Source organism: Vanessa atalanta, chromosome 9 (assembly GCF_905147765.1).
Source record: "Vanessa atalanta chromosome 9, ilVanAtal1.2, whole genome shotgun sequence".
Taxonomy (NCBI): Eukaryota; Metazoa; Arthropoda; class Insecta; order Lepidoptera; family Nymphalidae; genus Vanessa; species Vanessa atalanta.
The window spans coordinates 5,536,461-5,555,895 of record NC_061879.1 but is presented as its reverse complement, the minus strand read 5'-3'; the positions used below and the strand labels follow the sequence as shown (position 1 = coordinate 5,555,895).

Below are 19,435 nucleotides of genomic sequence, written 5' to 3'. Positions count from 1 at the left end.
GAGACTGCTGACTGCACTTGACTTTGACGTATAACTAGTTATAGTGTTATATGTGAGAATGCCCTCTTGTATAAAAAAGCTTTTTAAAAATACTTTTGCGCGTAGGTAATAAATAAGAATAATGTTTTGGACAAATACACAAATTGTTAAATAATTTGCTGCTATTGCGTTTGAATAGTCTAGTTAAGATGTTACGGAACGTAGTTTTATTTATATTACCAATTGTAAACATTGTGCTTGGATTTTCCGATGTAGGAAAGTGGGATTTACCTCTAAATGGGGTAAGAAAATACTTTTATGTTGTAAAAAATATGTAACTTACTTTCGCTATCAGTAAATAAAAACTGTTGCGGTAATATATACGTGACTCATTGTCATGGCAAGTATGATACGCCGACCAACTATTACACTGATAAAATATTAGATCATGGTCTTACAAGACAAATTTTATTATTATATTATAATACTACCATTGATTTATATTTATTAGAACCTATTTTTCTTTTACAGGAAAGTTGCAATTTCACATTAGCCAAGTCACTTTTCAAAGATTCACAACTCATAATCGCATGTAAGAACTTATTTTATTATTTTAGAGATAAACATCAATCTTAATCCTAAATTTAAAAGCAAATATCAATTCAATTTAAATTTTCACATTTTAAAACCCATATGAGTATAAACAACTGAAATCTTATTCAAGTTCAACTTTGTAATAATTACTCATTTTATTAAAAAAAGAGATAAGATGACATAAGATATTTATATATTTATCTTAGTCTAACAGACTGTAATAAATGTGTTTTTGAAAATTATATCAAACTATCTTATTTGACAGAATGAGGAATTGTTCTCCTGGTAATGCCACATGTATCATAAACATAATTCTTAATATTTTTTCAGTGCATTGTGATGTAAAGGAACCAACAAATATCACAATTATGTACTCATGGATGAAAACTAATTGCTCACCAGATTACTTCCATTATTTTGAAAAGGTTTTTCAGGCATTTTCTTTCATAGTTTTAAGTTAAGACATAAAACAATTTAAAGTAGCAAATGAGTATAAATCTCACTTTTTCAATATATTCAATTAAAATAATCCTGCTTTGTTAAATTTTTAAGAAATCAACTAATTAGCTAATTATCAAATTAAACTCTTTCTATGAACATTCTAAAAGAAGAATATAATAAACAAAAATTAAATTGTCAATTATAATTTATTTAATTTCAGAGGATAGTTGACTGCACAAATTATGAAGAAAAACCAATAGATGAAAATAATAACACAAAATTATTACCCACAATTCTATGTAATGGCCAAAATGTTATTTATCTACACAATACTAAAAAGTCTAATGATAAGAATGATGTGAATGTTATACAACCTGTGAGTATATTGTTATTTTTTTATATCATTATCATCATTAGTAAAGTGGGAGAGGAATGATACCCAAAATCTCTTTTATTATTTGCCAGCTCTTCTTATTGTTAGTTTTTTATATTTCAATGAAGTTACTATGGTTGTTGGTTTTAATTTGACCAAACAGTCTCTATTCGCAAATGTTACTGCAAATAACTAAAGTATAACAAATATTTGCTTAAACTGGTATAACTAAAGTATAACAAATATACTGCAAATAACTAAAGTATAACAAATATTTGCTTAACTTAACTGGTATATGTAGCTTAACAAATTGTTGTGTTTAGACAACTGTTGAAAAAATGTGTAAATACTTTGCTAAAGTTCCTTATATCTTAAAGTACATAGGCTTACTTATAATGAATAGCTAATTTGATTATAAATTCTATTTAGGGAAAATAAAAAGGATTAATGGAGATTTTATGATTTCCAGAGAGCACCCTTCCACACAGTTGAATGGGAAGGGATTTATGCACTATGGATGTCAGTTCGTAGTAATAAAAAGTTCCAAGTGTCAATGCACATTGAAATGGGGTCTCCATCGGGATATATGTCGGCAGCTATTTGGCCTCTTTTGCCAGTAAGTGAAAAATGACATTTTAACATTTTTTTATACAGATTTATCAAATTTGGGTTTTATTTGTTGATATATTTACTAATATATAAATATTGAATACTACAAGAAATGGAAGTTGTGTTAATATAAGATTTGATTTTAATTTTTATATGGCTTATTGCAATAGTCAATGATAATAATTCTTACCTACCTCTCGTGATATCTATAGTTCTTCGGCGTGATGTGTGGAGTGTACACGGTGCTTTGTGCATGCTGGCTGGCAGTATGCGCGCTGCAGTGGCGAGACTTGCTGCGCATTCAGTACTGGATCGGAGGCGTGGCACTACTTGGCATGGTCGAGAGTGCCACATACTATGGGGTCTATTCCTCCATCAACAGGACAGGGTGTGTTCTTTCTCCCCTTAGCTTTCATGTAGTGAGCAAGTGACCACGACGATTCGGAATTTACTTTTATATAATTGTTATTTTGTATTAAATATTTATAGGTACTTTAATGCTGAAGCATACATGTTCGCCGAGTGGATGTCCGTAGCGAAAAGGGCGCTTGCGAGAATGTTAGTCATCATTGTATCATTGGGTTTCGGGATAGTCAAGTAAGTATCAGCTTTTTTTCTATATTTCCGCTGCAATTTCATGTTCTGTTTATTGTTTCTGTCATCAACTGGCGGGTGAAATTTTCGGATGTAACCCGATCCCCCACGCGTTCAGTCGTACAGAGTGTGTGTCGCAGGCCACGGCTGGGCCCGGCGCTGCAGCGTGTGGTGGGAGCGGGCGCACTGTGGGGGGTGCTGGCCGGCATCGAGGCTTGGCTGCGGCTGCACCACAAGGCCGAGGACTCTAACCGCGATCTGCTGCTGTCGGAGGCACCGCTGTCGCTGGTAGACAGTGCCATCTGCTGGTGGGTCTTCGTGTCGCTTGCGCACACCATGCGCACGCTGCAGCTTAGAAGGTTAGTGCACTCCGTATTTTACAAAGTCATCCATGTTTGGAAACTATACTGACCTAATACATAAATACTTCCAATACGCCAGGACTATCTCTTTGGAAATGATGACATGAATCATTTGTCAATTTATAATTATATATATTAACTATTTTTTATCGGCACTGTAAACAATAATTAAAAAAACGGTCATAATGTGTGTAGAATTGGATGGTACCTGTTGGCATTTGTATCCATATGGAGATATGATAGTAGCTCATAAACAGTATTGAAGTAATACATTGTGAGTACATATTTCTGTGTGAAGTCATAATATTTACGAACAACCTCAAACTGCATTAGAGATGGAATAAAGCTATGAATTATTTTCCTCTTAGGGAGGCCTTACGAGTAATACGAAGGTGTAACTTTATTACTTATGATATATAATAATAGTGTTAAGAGGTGGATATAGGTCGTTACTCGATTGGGCGATACCCACAAGTACGCCAAGCTTGTTACTCACAACATTTAAATTTCGCATTGTTGTGTTGTGCCCTGTAATAAAATATTAATGTTTTACAGGACCGTGCAGTACAAGCACTCGTTCGATTTTTTAATCGAGTAACGCTCTTGTAATAAATCTGGGTTAGGTTTGTAACCCCATTTGCACATATTGATTACCATAGAAAAAGTAAAAAAATATTTAAAAAGATAATCTGAATAATGAGCCCTTCCTATAATATTGTGTTACTTAATATTACAAAGTAAAATAAATCTTGGTAGATATTCAGAGGGTTCTTTGCATTCTTTTTTACTATTTTAATTTTTTTTAGGAAAGAATCAAATAAAACCATCTTGCCATGTATATCCACGCCTTAAAGTTCTAAACTTTATAAGTATTCTATTTTTAAAACATAAAAAGAATGAGCTAGTAGGAAGTATAAATAAACGGAATTAAATATGTATAAAAGATTGATTTTAAATTACATAATTAATCCATACCCCAATTTTTTTTTTCATATAATTGTAGGCAAACGCGCAGGAGACTCATCTGATTTAAAGTGCCTACCACTGCCTATGGACTTGGCTTGCTTTATCATAAATGTACTAAGTGCTAGAAAAAAAAATAGAAATGTTTTTGTATTCGTTGATAACATTTATTTTTATTTAAACATGTCGAATAAAACTTTTTTCAGGAACACAATCAAGCTCTCTTTGTACAGACACTTCACGAACACTTTAATATTCGCCGTCATCGCCTCAGTCATATTTATGCTCTACTCTCTCAAGTCGTACCGAATAATATTTTGTATTTTAGTAAGTATAACACAGTCATATATATTACTGCAAATTAATATTTAAAAACATACCGTTTTTTAACGTTTACAATAAAACCGTTTTACGGCTCCCGTATGCACTTCTTATTGGATTAATTTTGAAACACTACACGTTTATACCGCCTCTCTTAAATCTTCTCAAGTCCGATGTCATTTGCTTACATGCAACTTTTCCCAAGAATTCTTCAATTACAGATTGCGAGATCGTAGAGAATGAAGTAATGACCGTACTTAATATTAATATTTCATCAGCCTGATTTATTCTTGACATCTAATGATGTTCTAGAAACAGATGAAAAGAAAAGTGTTCAACATTAATATAAGCCATTTTTAACCGCTGATAGTATGTCCTTAAAAATTAATAGTATAGACTGAAAATATTAGACACTAACTCTAGATACAGTACTTACTTGGATGACATACAACATACATAAAATCTTAATTAATATTCATTAGTAGGGGATCCTTTCACAGTATAGTTCATAGTTTACTGTATAAGTACTTCAACTAGCGAATGATTTGCTACAAGAATACTAATGAAAGTATTATTTTACTTTCGAAAAATATTAATAAAATAAATAATTATATACAAATGAATATAAAATATGCCTGAAAGTTGATATCCGCCATAAAGAAAGGCTACAAAGTAATATTACTTTTATTTCATTTATGTAATCATTATTATTCGTTCCTTTATGTTAGCATTAATGTACTTTTTATTAAATCAAATTTAATAATAAGGATGTAACCTGATCTTATTATCCTGGGACTTAATATCAGGTAAATTTCATCCGAAACCGTTCTGTTCGAACGTGTTTGTAGAACAAACATTCAATCAGACAGACTTTCACATATGTATTATGATAGAATAGATTATTTGAATTTAGAACTATATTAGTTAATATAGAGAATATAAAAAAATATCTTCTCTATTTTAACTTTAAGAAATTTTGATTAATATGATAATTTTTCAGGAATGGAAAGAAGTGTGGATGGATGAAGCATACTGGCACATTTTATTCGCCGGTGTCCTGACAGTTATTATGGTGTTATGGCGACCCACTAACAACAACCAGAGATACGCCTTCACGCCGTTGTTAGACAATGCCGAGGATGATGACGGTAGTTAATTCTTAGTTTAAAACACATTACTTATTAATGAAACTTTTTGTAATATTAATATATGAAACATTTTATTCAACAGAAGAAGAAGAACAGTTTGTGAATGACGCGTACGGAGTCAAAATGCGAGCGACAAATATAAATGAGACGCCCGACTCGCCTCGTGACCCCGAACCCAATACCACGTCTTTGGACTCAGACCTTCGCTGGGTAGAAGAAAACATACCTACCAGCACACTTCCTTTACTAGATTCAGATGAGGAAATTATTAATACGAAATTTGAAGTTTCCAAGATGCAGTAAATAAATAGTATTGTTTATAAAATGTCACTGTGATTTATGTGTTTTTTATTTAATAAAAATATTGTTTCGTACGCTTAGTTATGTGAATTGGATTTTATTAGTAAAAAATATTTAGAAACATTACATAAGTTAGTTCCCTTGCTATTATATTTTTCTAATTTACAAAAGACAAGTCGGTTTTTGAAGTACTGAATACATGCTTAACTAACACAAAAGTAACTAGAGAAATTATACAATCTGTTTTTTTTTTTCAAACGGTCTCGACTCGTTACGATTTTGTTCTGATTTATCGGTATCGTTCGGTAAAAAGATTTTTCAAAAATCGAATGATGAGTAGTAGATTAGTTTTCCTATACAGCAACCTCAGTACCTACGAATATTTTCCGCTGTTCTTCGCAACTTCGGATTTGGGTATCCAAATAAACGTCCAAACTTCATGTCAAATTCATTATTTTTCATTACGTCAATGAATAACATTAATAATTATCAATTTCAAAAGCCATAATGCTCACAGAAATAATGCCCATTGTAACGCCATAAACCAATGACTATACAACAATTACATTTCAGATCTAATATATAATCATTTATTTATTAATTTATATCAGTATGTCATCAATGGAAAATAATAATAATTTGATTGTCATGTGCACAAGGATAACAAAAGGCTCCAGAAATTGTAACACACATTGCAATTTACATTTTATGTGCAATCAAAATAAATTACAAGATCTAATATACAAATCAAGTTCAGATTTAAAGAAAAATTTGAGTAAGCAAAATGAAATCCATTATTAGTATTTAAAATATTTATTTATTTTAAATAAAATATACGGTTATATTATTTTATTAGACAATCTTTGGTGTACAAATAAAAAATGGTAATAAAGAGCAGATATATGACTTACATAATATACATCATACTGGAATTTGGATGAAAACATCCATTTCATTATGTAATTTCAATAGTTTTATTTTTCTAAAAGTTTGTATACTAATAGCGAAAATCATACAATAAGTTTAATATATTATGGATTATAAACACTATTATTTGATTGATAAAAATATAAGAAACTAAATAATATAGGAATGAAAATAATTAACACTAAGTAAAATCACTATATACTTAAAAATACTATAAAATACTTGATATTATGTACATTCATTTTTAACAATTTTAATTGTTTTCATAATAAAAATCATAGTCTTCTGGTTCGGGTGGAATCTGAGGTGGGTCTTGGGGTATGTCAATACCTTCAGCGTCTAGCAGTCTGACTTTTATATCCATAGACAATAGAGTCTCCAAATCATTCTCAAAAGATTTGCTAGTCATCTTCTCTTTTAGCAAGGCATTTATACCATCAGTCCAATAGTCGAAAATTTGTTCATCTGGTGCTACAAAATCTAATGATGGGACTTCAGCTGCCTTAAGAATAAGAGAGAATGCTAAGTGCGGACTACTAATTTTTCCTTTCAAATCTTTCATGTGGGGGCATTCTTTACCAACCACAACACATTTAATATCAGCTACAGCTAATTTAGTGCCTAATTCCTCCAGACTTGGTGTACTTTTTTCGTCACATTCTCCATAGTGTAATATTTTATGATTTGGGGACAAACGAACAAACCAAAACTTATCCTTTCGGTTAATCTTCATGTATTTCTTAAATCTGGTCCCTCCTACCAGTACACCTAATCGTTGCTGTTGAATCAAGTCTATAATCTCAGGTGTTATTTTCTCCTTAAGTTCAACAATTGGTCTAGCATGGGATTCCCATACTTCTCGATTGGTACGTTCCTGCTGCCACAGATGTGTTATTTCACTGTATGTTAACTCTTTAATCTTCTGTCGAAATTTATCAAAACCTTTAGGAGATGCTGCCAAGGCTCTGCTAATCTGTTCTCTCACAACACTTAAAACTTTAACAAAATCTTCTGTTGTAGCTCTCATTTCTTTCCAAGTTTTGTTAAGTAGGACTATGCAAATGCGGAACAGTTCTTCAAATGGATGGTCATGTGTGAAAAAAAGAGGATGATAAGTTTGTCCCTGTTCACTCGGTGACTCTCCAATATGTAATATATCACACAAAAGTTTAACCAATTCAACACTAGTTTTACCAAAAGGGCATTCTTGTTCATCTGCTCTACAACTATTTCTCAGTACAATTTTTGTATAATCCTCTCTATAATTTCTTGCAAAGTACAACATGCAATCTAATGCAAGTACACCAGGTGGTGTCTCATTAAAATCTTTAATTGGATCAATTTCACATTTAAAGCCAAGCTTTTTATAGTCCTTTGATAAACTACCTGTTTGACGCCTTGTTGTTACTTCCATATTAGTATTATTGTCATTTTCAAATGCTAACTTTCTCAATTCTTTTATCTTTTCCTGTGACTCTTGTTCTTGGGAGTCAGCTCTAAGTCGCATTTTGGGTTCAAGCAGACCTAGGGTCAATGTTTGCAACACATAAAGCTGATGAGCTAGCTCAGTACCCAAAGCTTCCTTTGAAACATTCTTTGTGATAAGATTTTCATAAATTTTGTTTCTAACTTGTTTAGAACACAATGTAGCAGCAATTGTTTTCTTTTTTGTCAAGTCAGCTTTAGAAAAAATTGCATTAATCAGTGCAATGGCATTCTGTTGGATGATTCTGTCTTGGTTTTCCAGATGGGATATTAAACTGGGTATAGTTATTTCTTTTTCAACATGCGAGTTTTTTCCCGAACTGTTGAGCACAATATTTTCAAGAATGGACAGACATGATTGGATTATCTTTGGATCTTGTGCATTAGTTTGATTACTGACAAAGCTGACGACTTTATTAATAAATTGGTTTTCTAAAATGTCCCAGGATATTATTCCATGATCCATCAATTCTACGAATGTTACCAAGGCATATTTTAAGCAGTTGCCTTTAAATTTTCCAGTTTCTATGTTGTTGATAACAAGAGATAGTCCTTTTTTATTTATAAATTCCAGAGCGAAAGTAAGGTCACTACTCACGTTTGAAAGTTTTGTTAAGGCGGCCGTTTGTTCTGCTTCTGTACCTGTGTTAATTTTGGACAAAATATCTTGAACTGTTTTTGCTGGAGACTGTTCGAGTCGTAACACAGAACCATTTTTAATTTCGTTACGATTTTTTTCAGTAATATAATTTTGATTATTGCTTTCAGAGAATTGTAAAGCGTAGTTGACGGGATCTGGTAGACCCCACGCCTTGCACAAAAGCTGGATTATACTAGACAATGGTTGACTTTGATCGAACTCAATCAATTGTGGTACCTTGTCAGGCGCATTTAACATTTCCACCGCAATCTTCAATATTGTTGAATCTTTCGTCGCCGACGGCATTTTTATTGGCTTTACAGACATTTATTCACCATCTGACTATCACTTCCTTGACACAAATGCACTATTTAGATCCAAAACGTGAACATCCTATCAACATCAACAGTGTCTTGACAGTAATCATTAATCAAAGCATACACAATTACTACCCAATTCACGCACGCATACCTAAAATCATATATGGGAGGAATATTGGAATGAGGAATCCAATACCAACCTCTAGAAATAAAGTATTACTGCCAACCGAACGCAATTACTTTTTGTGGTTGCTGTGCACAATTAAAATGTATCGACAGTGATCCTTTTTTTATTTTATCGGTAACATCACTCCCAGATATAACAAAATTTCTGATTTTGTTACCTGATCTTCTTTTACAGAATTTGTTAAATAAAATTAACATTTTTTTTTCTATTATATATTAATAATTTTGCTATATATACAATTGAACATTTTTTTTGTATTTGTTACATTCTTACTAGGAAATTGTTATATCATGAAATTCGCAACATTTACAGTTCAATTTAGTTAAAGCACTTGAATTAGTACCCAATATTCACAACTAATTGGTCGTTCTCCAAAGTTGCAGAATAAAAATCAAAATATTTCTAGCAACTATTGAACGAGGTCAAAAATATAAATATAATTCCGGGAGAAATAAGTTATTACATTCAATTTCTCAATTGGAATCTAAATAACTTTTTTCAATATAGAGAATTATATACCAAACAAGTAATCAGAATGTTGCAGCAATAGTTGCAGCAAAGCTAAATTTTTATACCTTTACAATTAGTTATCATGTTTTAAACTACAATGTTTGTTGATGTTTGTTTTTTCTGCCAGTACAACTGCTACCAAAGAATAATATGCTTAATGAATTAATATACTAAATTAATTAATTTCTCTAATTAAAATACATAATAAATATGACACAACATGTGCTGACTCCAATAAATTTATAGAAATTAGATATAGGAAAAGTACCACAACACCCAGACCCAAAACAAATAACTGTTTTGTCAACAGACATTTATATTGATGTGTTACCTTGTGAAAAGTGTTACCTTTTATCTCAAGGTGACTTAATTAATTACAGCACCATCTCGGTACAACATACATAACATAAAAAATTGTACGCTCTCTGCACTCTCATGTCTCTCTATTTATTCTCAATCCTCGTTTACCTATAGATTATCGAATCGCCGCCTTAGAAGTTTTACTTCTATTGAAGTACTTATTAATATATTAATAGTAGAACATACGCTATTAATATTATTATATAAATATCGTATTTTAAAGGTAGATGTCTAACATTATCTAATTCTATTCTCTCGACTGTGTATAAGCATGCATCCTTCAAATTTCGTCCTTGAGGTCGTTTCCTAGAAAACTTTATTTGGATAATATACGATACATTTTATCTCTGCTATAGAAAGGTGTGGGAGTTTGAACTCTTTCTTGGAGTGGTACACAGGAAAAATAAATTACGAATTACTGCTCTAGGTCCAAATATAGCTTTGGAGAGAACACTGTTCCACATAGATACTTGTATCTCTACCACTACTTTCCATAAATTACTCCTAGCGAAGCGGGTTGGGTTCCCAATTTCTGATTGATTCTAGACGAGAAGCATGTTAAACGAAAATACTTGTTATAGTCAATCCAATACAGTGAAAAATTCCTCGAAGAAAAGTTATCAATTAATGTTTTACGTTTTTAAGCATTTCACGAAATATCGGCTACAAAACTGAAAGTTTATTTTATTTTAAGTAGGTATCCTTTGCACTCATTACTTTAAAGTCGGGTAAAACCCTTTTAGCTATCTGTAATAAAGATATATTAGGTCAATTGTCTAGGCTTATTAAAATGTAAGGCAACACGACTGCTAAATTAGTTATTTAATATCGTTTAAGGGCATTTCTATGTTTTAATTGTTTCATTTATTCAATGGTACTCGTAATAACATATTGTTTTTGAAGTGCTAGCATTATTTACTTATGTGGATTTTTTTTTATCACAACGATGTTAAATAAAATCTTTATTACCCTGTTATCCCTAAGTTTTGGTCGGCATGTGTTTGGCTTTCGTTGTGATAGAAAGCCGTACGGATCAACCACACAATCATCACCTCCCGATGGCCGCTTTAAGCTTGTAGTAGAAGATATCGAAGATGGTTATATACCAGATCAACTTTACACAGGTAAGAAATAAGGGCACAAAGAGATAAGAGAAAAAACAAAGGATTTCAGTTCCTTAATAATGTTTGTTACACTATACACTAAAGAAAATAGTTTTCATGTAAATATTTTTTATAGATTAGCTAATAATTAAAATAAAATCACATTAATATTAAACTTGTATTCGCAACTATTTGTACAATATCATTAAATAAACTTTAATTTTATGATTTAGTAAAAATTACCGAAACTGATGGCGAATCTAGATTTATTGGGTTCATGATATCAGCGGAAGGAGATATTAAACCAGACCCCAAGAACCCGAGAAGGATGGTGGCTCTGTTCCCAGGGGACTTGAGACCTCAGAGTACTTTTACGGCAAAGTTCAGCGATCGGTGCTTATATTCCGTGGAACATACAATGGCTTCCCCGAAATCTTTTGTTGAGGTAGGTAGAAATCGTTTTGTTACTTACAAATTAAAAAGAGGATTAATTTCGAATGTTTTATTTAATTGATATCCTTTATTTTGGTCGAGATCAAGTACATTGAATAAGCTTTTTTTTTGGCATCCAAAAGCCTTTTAATTTTAAGTATATGTACTATAAAGTATCTTAAATTTTTCTATTAATTGATTTACACATTGTTTATAATTTGTAGGTATATTGGCAAGCTCCTCCGTCTGGTAATGGTTGTGTGACATTACGGGCGATGGTGGTTGAACATGAGGACGTATGGTACGAAGATGGTTCACCGTTATCTCAAAGGCTTTGCGAAGATTTGCGGCAACCAGATGACGTCACTCAGCAATTAAATTACGATTGCGATATCTGTGATGATGCAAAATATGAGGTAAATTTACAATATAACATTTATGGTTTTGTAAAGCACTTTAAATAATTTCAAGCATCTACAGATCCTGCAAATTTAATATAATTCAAATTTCCACAAAACAGGATCTTAATAATTCTTATTTGACACATTTGTCATTAGAAAACGTGTTGTTATTCACTCATTGATTTAGACTTTTACACACAAAATGACACAGGAATTTCATTTTTACATATTTTTCCGTAACTCATTTAATAAATATATGTTAATATAAGCGGGCTGGAAAATAGGTTAAATAGTAAGTAATCACCACTGCCCATAGATATTGGTACTGTAAGAAATATTAATCATTTCTCATGCTCATGTCACAAGTACACGACTAACCTGATAGACTGGGAGATGTTGACACTAAATACTAAGTCATTTGTACCAGTATGGCGGTCCTTCAGGGTTCTAATTACGTAAAGGCAAAAAGGAAAATGATGGTCATAGCGCTCGCACCGGTGGCCCAATCGCGTGGACGTTAATCAAACGCGTCGGATAAATAACGAGTGTCGAACGATTTGTTCCACGAAAATGCTTGTATTTTCAGGTAGTCGAAAAAAAAAGATGTAGGCGGTAGCGTAATGCCATACTTCTCGGGTGTGACTTACAGCCCGCCATACCGTCGCGAATGCATTAATTTAAATAAAACAATTCAACCATTTGTACCAGGCTAATTTTTGCATAGCTACCGTTATTACCGTTAGTATACCGTTATTGCAGTCGTATTTTTAAAACGTGTCAAATAAATAAGTATTTCAAGTATGGCAGCACTTTCTCCCCCTACTAGAAGTATGGGAAAAATAATAACGGTCACATTTTGCCAAATACTTTCCAAAAATTCAAATGCAATACTGGTACAAATCGTTTGACGGAAAAAAAAATCCTTTGCAGTGGTATGGCGGCATATTGGGAACCGTCGGAAAAGTATGGCAAGGTGACTTTCGTGAATGGCTATTCGACGATGATTAGCTATGCAAAAATTAGCCTGGTACAAATGGTTGAATTGTTTTATTTAAATTAATGCATTCGCGACGGTATGGTGGGCTGTAAGTCACACCCGAGAAGTATGGCATTACGCTACCGCTACATCTTTTTTTTTCGGCTATCTGAAAATACAACCATTTTCGTGGAACAAATCGTTCGACACTCGTTATTTATCGGACGCGTTCGATTAACGTCCACGCGATTGGGCCACCAGTGCGAGCGCTATGCTATGACCATCATTTTCATTTTTGCCTTTACGTAATTAGACCCCTGAAGAACTGCCATACTGGTACAAATGACCTAATATTTTGTGTCATCATCTCCCGGTCTATGCCAGCTAAGTTATTTCCAAAGTGAAGGACTTCCATCGAATAATGTTTTACTATATTTTTTATGGATACTACTACGAATTATTTTAGTTAACTTTCACGGGTATGTGGTCCCGACATACACACCCGCGTCTTTACCCAGAGAATGATTGGATACCTCGATATAGTGATATGGTAGGAGCTTCACATTCAACCGATTACATAATATGGGCTCCTGGAACATTGGCTACAGACGGCTTAAGAGATTTTGCTCAATATGCTAATGGTAGTAAATTAGAAAGTGAAATCAGAGAAAAGGTATTTGCCTGAAACCATATTATATCTGTTTATGCCAGAGGTTTTATTTTAATGCTATTTATTTTTATATTAGATTGGTGATGGCGTTCGAACTCTCATCAAAGGCAAAGGTCACGGTTATCGTAAAATGTCTAATCCAACTTATGCTTTCTTCCGTACTGATAAGAATAATCATATTTTCACGGTTGGTGTTGCAATCCATCCGTCTCCTGATTGGTTTCTAGGAGTTACAAGATTTGAACTCTGCCAAGTAGATAATACTTGGTTACAAGAAAGGGAATTAAACTTATATCCATGGGACGCTGGTACTGACAGTGGCGTTTCTTACGAAGTAAGTTTTTTAGTTTTGAATTTCATATTAATAACAAATTTTATAAATAGAATTATGAAATCCGCACAAACTTATAGAAAATATTGCAATTACTGTATGTATTAATTTTTTAGAAGTAAATTAAATTATGGATATGTTTGTATATGCGATCGTGGTTTTGCCTAATCAAATAGTAGGCTCATGATATCTAGATAAAGGATACATTATGACTGTATGAATGTATGAATATTCTTTATATATTATATTACTTACTCAGAGTTAACAAAATTCTATGAACTTATAGTAAATAATAATTGCCCCATTTTATATATTGCTTATAGTCCCCAAACATGGAAACGTTTCCACAAGATGCTGTCAGTAGAGTGCAAATGAGTTCATACGACAAAAATTCACCATTTTATGAAGTGGATATGAAAGACCTTCATCCTTTTGGTAAACTTCACATAAAATTGATTAGAACTTATCATAGGGAGTGCGAAGAAGAGGAAACGACTAGTAAGTATTTTTTTGTTTTTATACTATTATTCCGTAGTAGGTTTATAGAAAAAACGTCAGTTTAATGTTCGTAATACTATTTAATTTTATTTCATTAAATATTTTATTAAAATAAAATAAGCGTCAAAAAACAAGAATCCACTCATTATTACAACTCAGGTTGCGTAACATTACTGTGATGTGTTGTAATTAGTTTTTAGTACCTAGAAACATATTTAGTAGCAATAAAATTAATAGTGTGTCATGTGCATATTAGACGAACATTGAGAGTTCATACCCTGGGCTCATACTTATTACTGATTATTATTTGTTTGATTATTAAAAATATCGTAAGGTAAACCTCCATTTATTGGATGAAAATCTTCCACTTGTGTAGCTGCGTAGTGGAATAAGGAGAAGTAGGCTCAGTATAGCAATGGGATATTTACATGCCCTCACTTCTTTAATAAACGGTCGCACCCATTGGCGCGAAAATACTATGTATTCTATAAATGATAATCGTGTCTACAGTAATCATGTGTATATAATAGTATTAATTAGTTGATGTTATTTATCCTAGAGAATAGTGGAGGAGGCGTACTTATTATAAATGTATTTACTTGACTACGACTGTTTCATAATTAAGGAATAAACAAGCTATTAAACTTTTATAACTTCCTAACAAATTAAACAGAAGAACCAGAAGCATCAACTATAGAGCCTATCACTACGGAAGAAGGAGAAGAAGATGGTGAAAATGAAGAAAAACAAGGCGAGCCTGACAATCCATCCAGGTACCAAAACACAGATCTAGCTAGCAGCCGTCGGGGGTGAGACTTAATTAATATAATGATATCAAAACATTCAAGCGCACCTTTAATTTAATATCATTTCATATATCCTCAACATGAGATCGGAAAGGATTACTATAAAGTACAATAATAATTCGGAAAATTAAATGCATGTCTGTGATCAGGTATTTTTTATTCATGTGTCAAAATTAATCATCATAGCTACATGGTTTGAACATTAATAGGAAATAGAGTCCGACCGAACTATCGACTTTGGTTTAGGCCAACTTCGGCCAAACCTTCGACCAAAATTTCGGCTTCAGCCGAAATGGGCCAAAGTTTTGACCGAAGCCGAAGTTTCCTACTAAATACCAAAATTTAACGAACAACTATGATAACGCGAAAGCCCAAAGAAACGATTCACGCGGACTAACTGAGTTACGCCGGTCGGTTGCCATCGTTACTCGTAAGTAGTCAATCAAAATAATTCCTATTACCTCTCAGACATGCCTTTCATTTAGCGTTTTAATTTCTTGAGAAGGCTTAGGGCAATAATTTTACTTTAGCGAACTTTACTGTAACTCAAATTACACACTGATAATTCTCAACTCAGGATAACAGGTAGCATATTCTTTAAAGGGAACTTCTTTAAATGTCTAGAAGTTTGATTACATAGTAGGTATATTCATAGATTCCACTCATGATTACAACTCGGGTTGCGTAACATTACTGTGATGTGTTGTAGTAGTAGTAGTAGTAGTAGTTTTTATAGTATCTAGAAACATATACCTAGCAGTAGCAATAATTAGTTGTGTGTCATACTATCGTCATTTTTTACCAAACCCAAAGGTTGACTTACATACATTTCTACTTTAAAGTATAAAAAGTCAAAACTGGATTTTCTAAGAAGACATTCCAGGGTTACGTGTTAGGACCCGTTCGAGCTCCTTAGGTATTCGGTCCTTGATAAGTGTGCAAAGTTTCAATTTAATCCGACACTTTGAAGTCGGTGAATATAATGTTCGAAGATTCAGTTACATACATAAATAGCGTATCAAAAAAAATTGTTAATGTATTTTTTTTTAATTATTGCGAAATTTGAACTGAAATTCTTAACGGCTTCGGCCAGAAGTCGACTTTCGGTCGGACACCATACATCCAAAATTTAAAAAATTATAAAATTGTCTACGTCAAATCTCTTTGTCATTGATTTAGTATCAATTATAATATACTAAACCTATACTTTGAATACACCAATAGGCTATATATGAGTAGGATCTATGCCGGAGGACCGTTATCCGTTATCATAATTATATATTAGTCGTATTATACGACTAATTACCAATAAATGGTCACTAAACAACATATTTGTCATACTAGTTCATAATTATTATATTTCCAGCGAAGCCCCAATAGTAACAGACCCTGATTCATCAGATGACTGCCCGATGTCACAATGGCAAGAATGGAGCCCTTGTGACGGTGTTTGTGATAATGGTAAAGTAGTGGGATATAAATGGCGGGAACGATACCATCTTGTGGATGGTGTTGCGGTTGAAAAATACGATCCCAATGTAAGTAGTTTGAATCCTAATTTTTATACAAATAATTGGATAATATTATATGAAATACCTCTATAAATAATCTAAATTGAGATATAAAAAAAACATTTAATTTCGTAATTGTAACTAAGGCTCAATACCACAACTTCAAAAGATAATATTAAGAAAGATATGTAAAATTTAATGAAAATAGAAAACAAAAGATATTTGTAAATGTTACTTTTTGAACTTAAATTGTAATGACAAAATCTTATTAATATTAACATCTAGACGGATCCGTCAACTATAAAAGAAGTACCACGAATTTGCAAGAGCCATTACGATGATTTTGAGAGAAGCGAATGTGAGGATGATTGTCCAGAAACTGAAGATGACAATGATTTAACCGGTAGGCAGATTATTATTATTATTAAGCGATTTGGTAAACAGCTTACTTATGATATGTGGTCACTGATGCCTATGTATACAATGTCAATGCATTGGCCATAAGAAATTGTAATCATTAAATATATGCCACCAACCTTGGAAACTGAGATGTTATGTCCCTTATACCTGTAGTTGCACTGGCATACTCAAACCAGAACACAACAATACTAAGCACTGCTGTTTGGCTGTATACTATCTGATGAGCGGGTGATACCTACCCAGACGGGCTCGCACAAAGCTATACCATTAAATGATATTTCCTTTTTATGATTATGTAAAAACATAAACCTGAACAGGTGTAGTAAATTAACAGCTTGTGGTCACACAGCCGCACATAAAGATTACACTTATCATTTATAAAATAACTATTTTTATAATTTAATAACATTTTCAGCTGAAAGAAGAGTTATGTCGCCAGTTGCCCCAGGATTTGGGTGGAACTCGAAAAGACACTGAAGCGAAATTATGTAGGATTATTTGCAATATATAAAATGAAATGTAAGGAAAAATGATCATAATTATGAATAAAATATATTGATTTTAAATGTGTAAAAAATATATTTATGAATACATTATAATTTGTATTATAGAAAGCTCATCAGATAGAATTCTTGATAGTCAAAAATCGAAAATTAAAATATCATTGACACCCATCAAATTTTTTTTTTTTTTTAATTCTTCATGAAGTCGTCGGCGAAGAGAGACATTGTACAGCATTAGCATAGCATTAGCAGCCTGTAAATTTTCCCACTGCTGGGCTAAAGGCCTCCTCTCCCTTTGAGGAGAAGGTTTGGAGCATATTCAACCACGCTGCTCCAATGCGGGTTGGCGGAATACACATGTGGCAGAATTTCGTTGAAATTAGACACATGCAGGTTTCCTCACGATGTTTTCCTTCACCGCCGAGCACGAGATGAATTATAAACAAAAATTAAGCACATGAAAATTTAGTGGTGCCTGCCTGGGTTTGAATCTGAAATCATCGGTTAAGATGCACGCGTTCTATAGTACAGTACCTGTAAATTAATTGTACAGCCACCTGAATAATTATTTTGTCGGTTAACATTTTACTACATGTTTATTTTGTGGGTTATAAATACGCAGCGGAGCAACGTGGAATTAGCTTCTATATATAAGCTTATCTTTCATTATAAAATATATAAAAAAAGTTTAAACATTTTTGAGTCATTTATAAAATAAATAAAATGGTTAAAAATTAAAAATGTCGGTCAAAAATATAATTATAAATAAAAAATCTACAACGATAGAAGAAAATAATGTCGAAGAATAGTTTCAACAGCTGTTTTTTTATTTGTAAAATTCAAAGTAATTAATATTTTTATTTCAATACTAGTGATATTTCATTACAGATTATAATTGGATACTTTCGTAATTCACGTAAGTTTTTTGGTTGGTGTAAAAATAGCCAAAAAAATAATCTTCTTTTTTTCTCTTTTGCTTTTATGCCTCTTGCTTGAAACATTATGATAAATATATGTAATCTGAATCTAATTGAAGATTTTATATGTCATTGATTTCATTCGAAAATCTATCGTAGTTTCGACGAAAAATAATATCAAGTTAGGAGTTGTAACCCTTAAGGCGCATTTTCATTGGTCGATAAGTCGGTAGTTAGCCCGATTGCGGGGAGTACCCGCATGCGAGCTAACAACCAATGAAATCCACTGGTCGATAACTCGGTCGATTAAACGTGTGCGGGTGATATCCGCATTCATATATTGATATTTATATATGCGTTATAGAAATCACCCGCACCCCGTATGCGGGCTCTGACGACCAGTGAAAACGATAAACTCTTTGCGGGCCCTATGGCATGCGTTACAGAAATCTCCCGCACCCCGAATGCGGGCCTTATCGACCAATGAAAATGCGCCCTTATAATTGGCCAAATTGGTTTTTAATAATTAGCAACACAATAAAGGCACCAATGTTAAAAAAACGCCAGTGCTGCATTACACATTACACATGTAAACCCGTTGAGACACTTAAGCATATTTCCATATTCCTTTCGCGACGAAGACGCTCACTAAGAAAATAATTTCTGCTCACTGGCAAATGGGGATACTTTGTTTGAATTATACCTGTACGAAGTCGGGGGACGGGCAGCTAGATTTGAATAAAATTATTATCTG

At 32.7% G+C, this 19,435-nt stretch overlaps 3 protein-coding genes across 5 annotated transcripts; 2 read left to right on the top strand and 1 right to left on the bottom strand.

The window, feature by feature from the left end:
- The first annotated feature begins 18 nt into the window (after nt 1-18).
- LOC125066555 (transmembrane protein 87A) lies at nt 19-5,758 on the top strand. 2 transcript variants are annotated; one of them, XM_047674678.1, is made up of 11 exons: nt 19-281; nt 511-571; nt 904-998; nt 1,235-1,390; nt 1,857-2,003; nt 2,209-2,384; nt 2,486-2,593; nt 2,731-2,949; nt 4,122-4,242; nt 5,237-5,384; nt 5,467-5,758. In XM_047674678.1, exons 1-11 carry the CDS (start codon nt 189-191, stop codon nt 5,685-5,687), a joined length of 1,545 nt encoding a protein of 514 aa, XP_047530634.1. In that variant the 5' UTR covers nt 19-188; the 3' UTR covers nt 5,688-5,758. The 2 variants fall into 2 exon arrangements, with proteins under 2 accessions (XP_047530634.1, XP_047530635.1); XM_047674679.1 differs by having other exon boundaries at nt 38-105.
- A 766-nt stretch (nt 5,759-6,524) lies between these two features.
- On the bottom strand, nt 6,525-9,242 carry LOC125066547 (engulfment and cell motility protein 1). The gene has a single exon (XM_047674664.1). The coding sequence runs from the start codon at nt 9,061-9,063 to the stop codon at nt 6,865-6,867; it is 2,199 nt and encodes a 732-aa protein (XP_047530620.1). The 5' UTR covers nt 9,064-9,242; the 3' UTR covers nt 6,525-6,864.
- A 1,755-nt stretch (nt 9,243-10,997) lies between these two features.
- On the top strand, nt 10,998-17,935 carry LOC125066551 (spondin-1-like). Of its 2 annotated transcripts, none has more exons than XM_047674671.1 (10): nt 10,998-11,237; nt 11,450-11,661; nt 11,873-12,064; nt 13,492-13,698; nt 13,772-14,029; nt 14,350-14,524; nt 15,198-15,297; nt 16,697-16,868; nt 17,127-17,244; nt 17,677-17,935. In XM_047674671.1, the coding sequence occupies exons 1-10, from the start codon at nt 11,060-11,062 to the stop codon at nt 17,736-17,738; spliced, it is 1,674 nt and encodes a 557-aa protein (XP_047530627.1). In that variant the 5' UTR covers nt 10,998-11,059; the 3' UTR covers nt 17,739-17,935. The 2 variants fall into 2 exon arrangements, with proteins under 2 accessions (XP_047530627.1, XP_047530626.1); XM_047674670.1 differs by having other exon boundaries at nt 15,198-15,333.
- Nucleotides 17,936-19,435: the final 1,500 nt, after the last annotated feature.

Coding starts and splice junctions, on each gene's coding strand:
- LOC125066547 (XM_047674664.1), bottom strand. CDS start 9,063: ATGTCTGTAAAGCCAATAAAAATGCCGTCGGCGACGAAAGATTCAACA.
- LOC125066555 (XM_047674678.1), top strand. CDS start 189: ATGTTACGGAACGTAGTTTTATTTATATTACCAATTGTAAACATTGTG. Junction 999..1,234: donor ACTTCCATTATTTTGAAAAG/GTTTTTCAGGCA, acceptor ATTTAATTTCAG/AGGATAGTTGACTGCACAAA. Junction 1,391..1,856: donor ATGTGAATGTTATACAACCT/GTGAGTATATTG, acceptor TATGATTTCCAG/AGAGCACCCTTCCACACAGT.
- LOC125066551 (XM_047674670.1), top strand. CDS start 11,060: ATGTTAAATAAAATCTTTATTACCCTGTTATCCCTAAGTTTTGGTCGG. Junction 11,238..11,449: donor ACCAGATCAACTTTACACAG/GTAAGAAATAAG, acceptor TTTATGATTTAG/TAAAAATTACCGAAACTGAT. Junction 13,699..13,771: donor AAAGTGAAATCAGAGAAAAG/GTATTTGCCTGA, acceptor TTTTTATATTAG/ATTGGTGATGGCGTTCGAAC.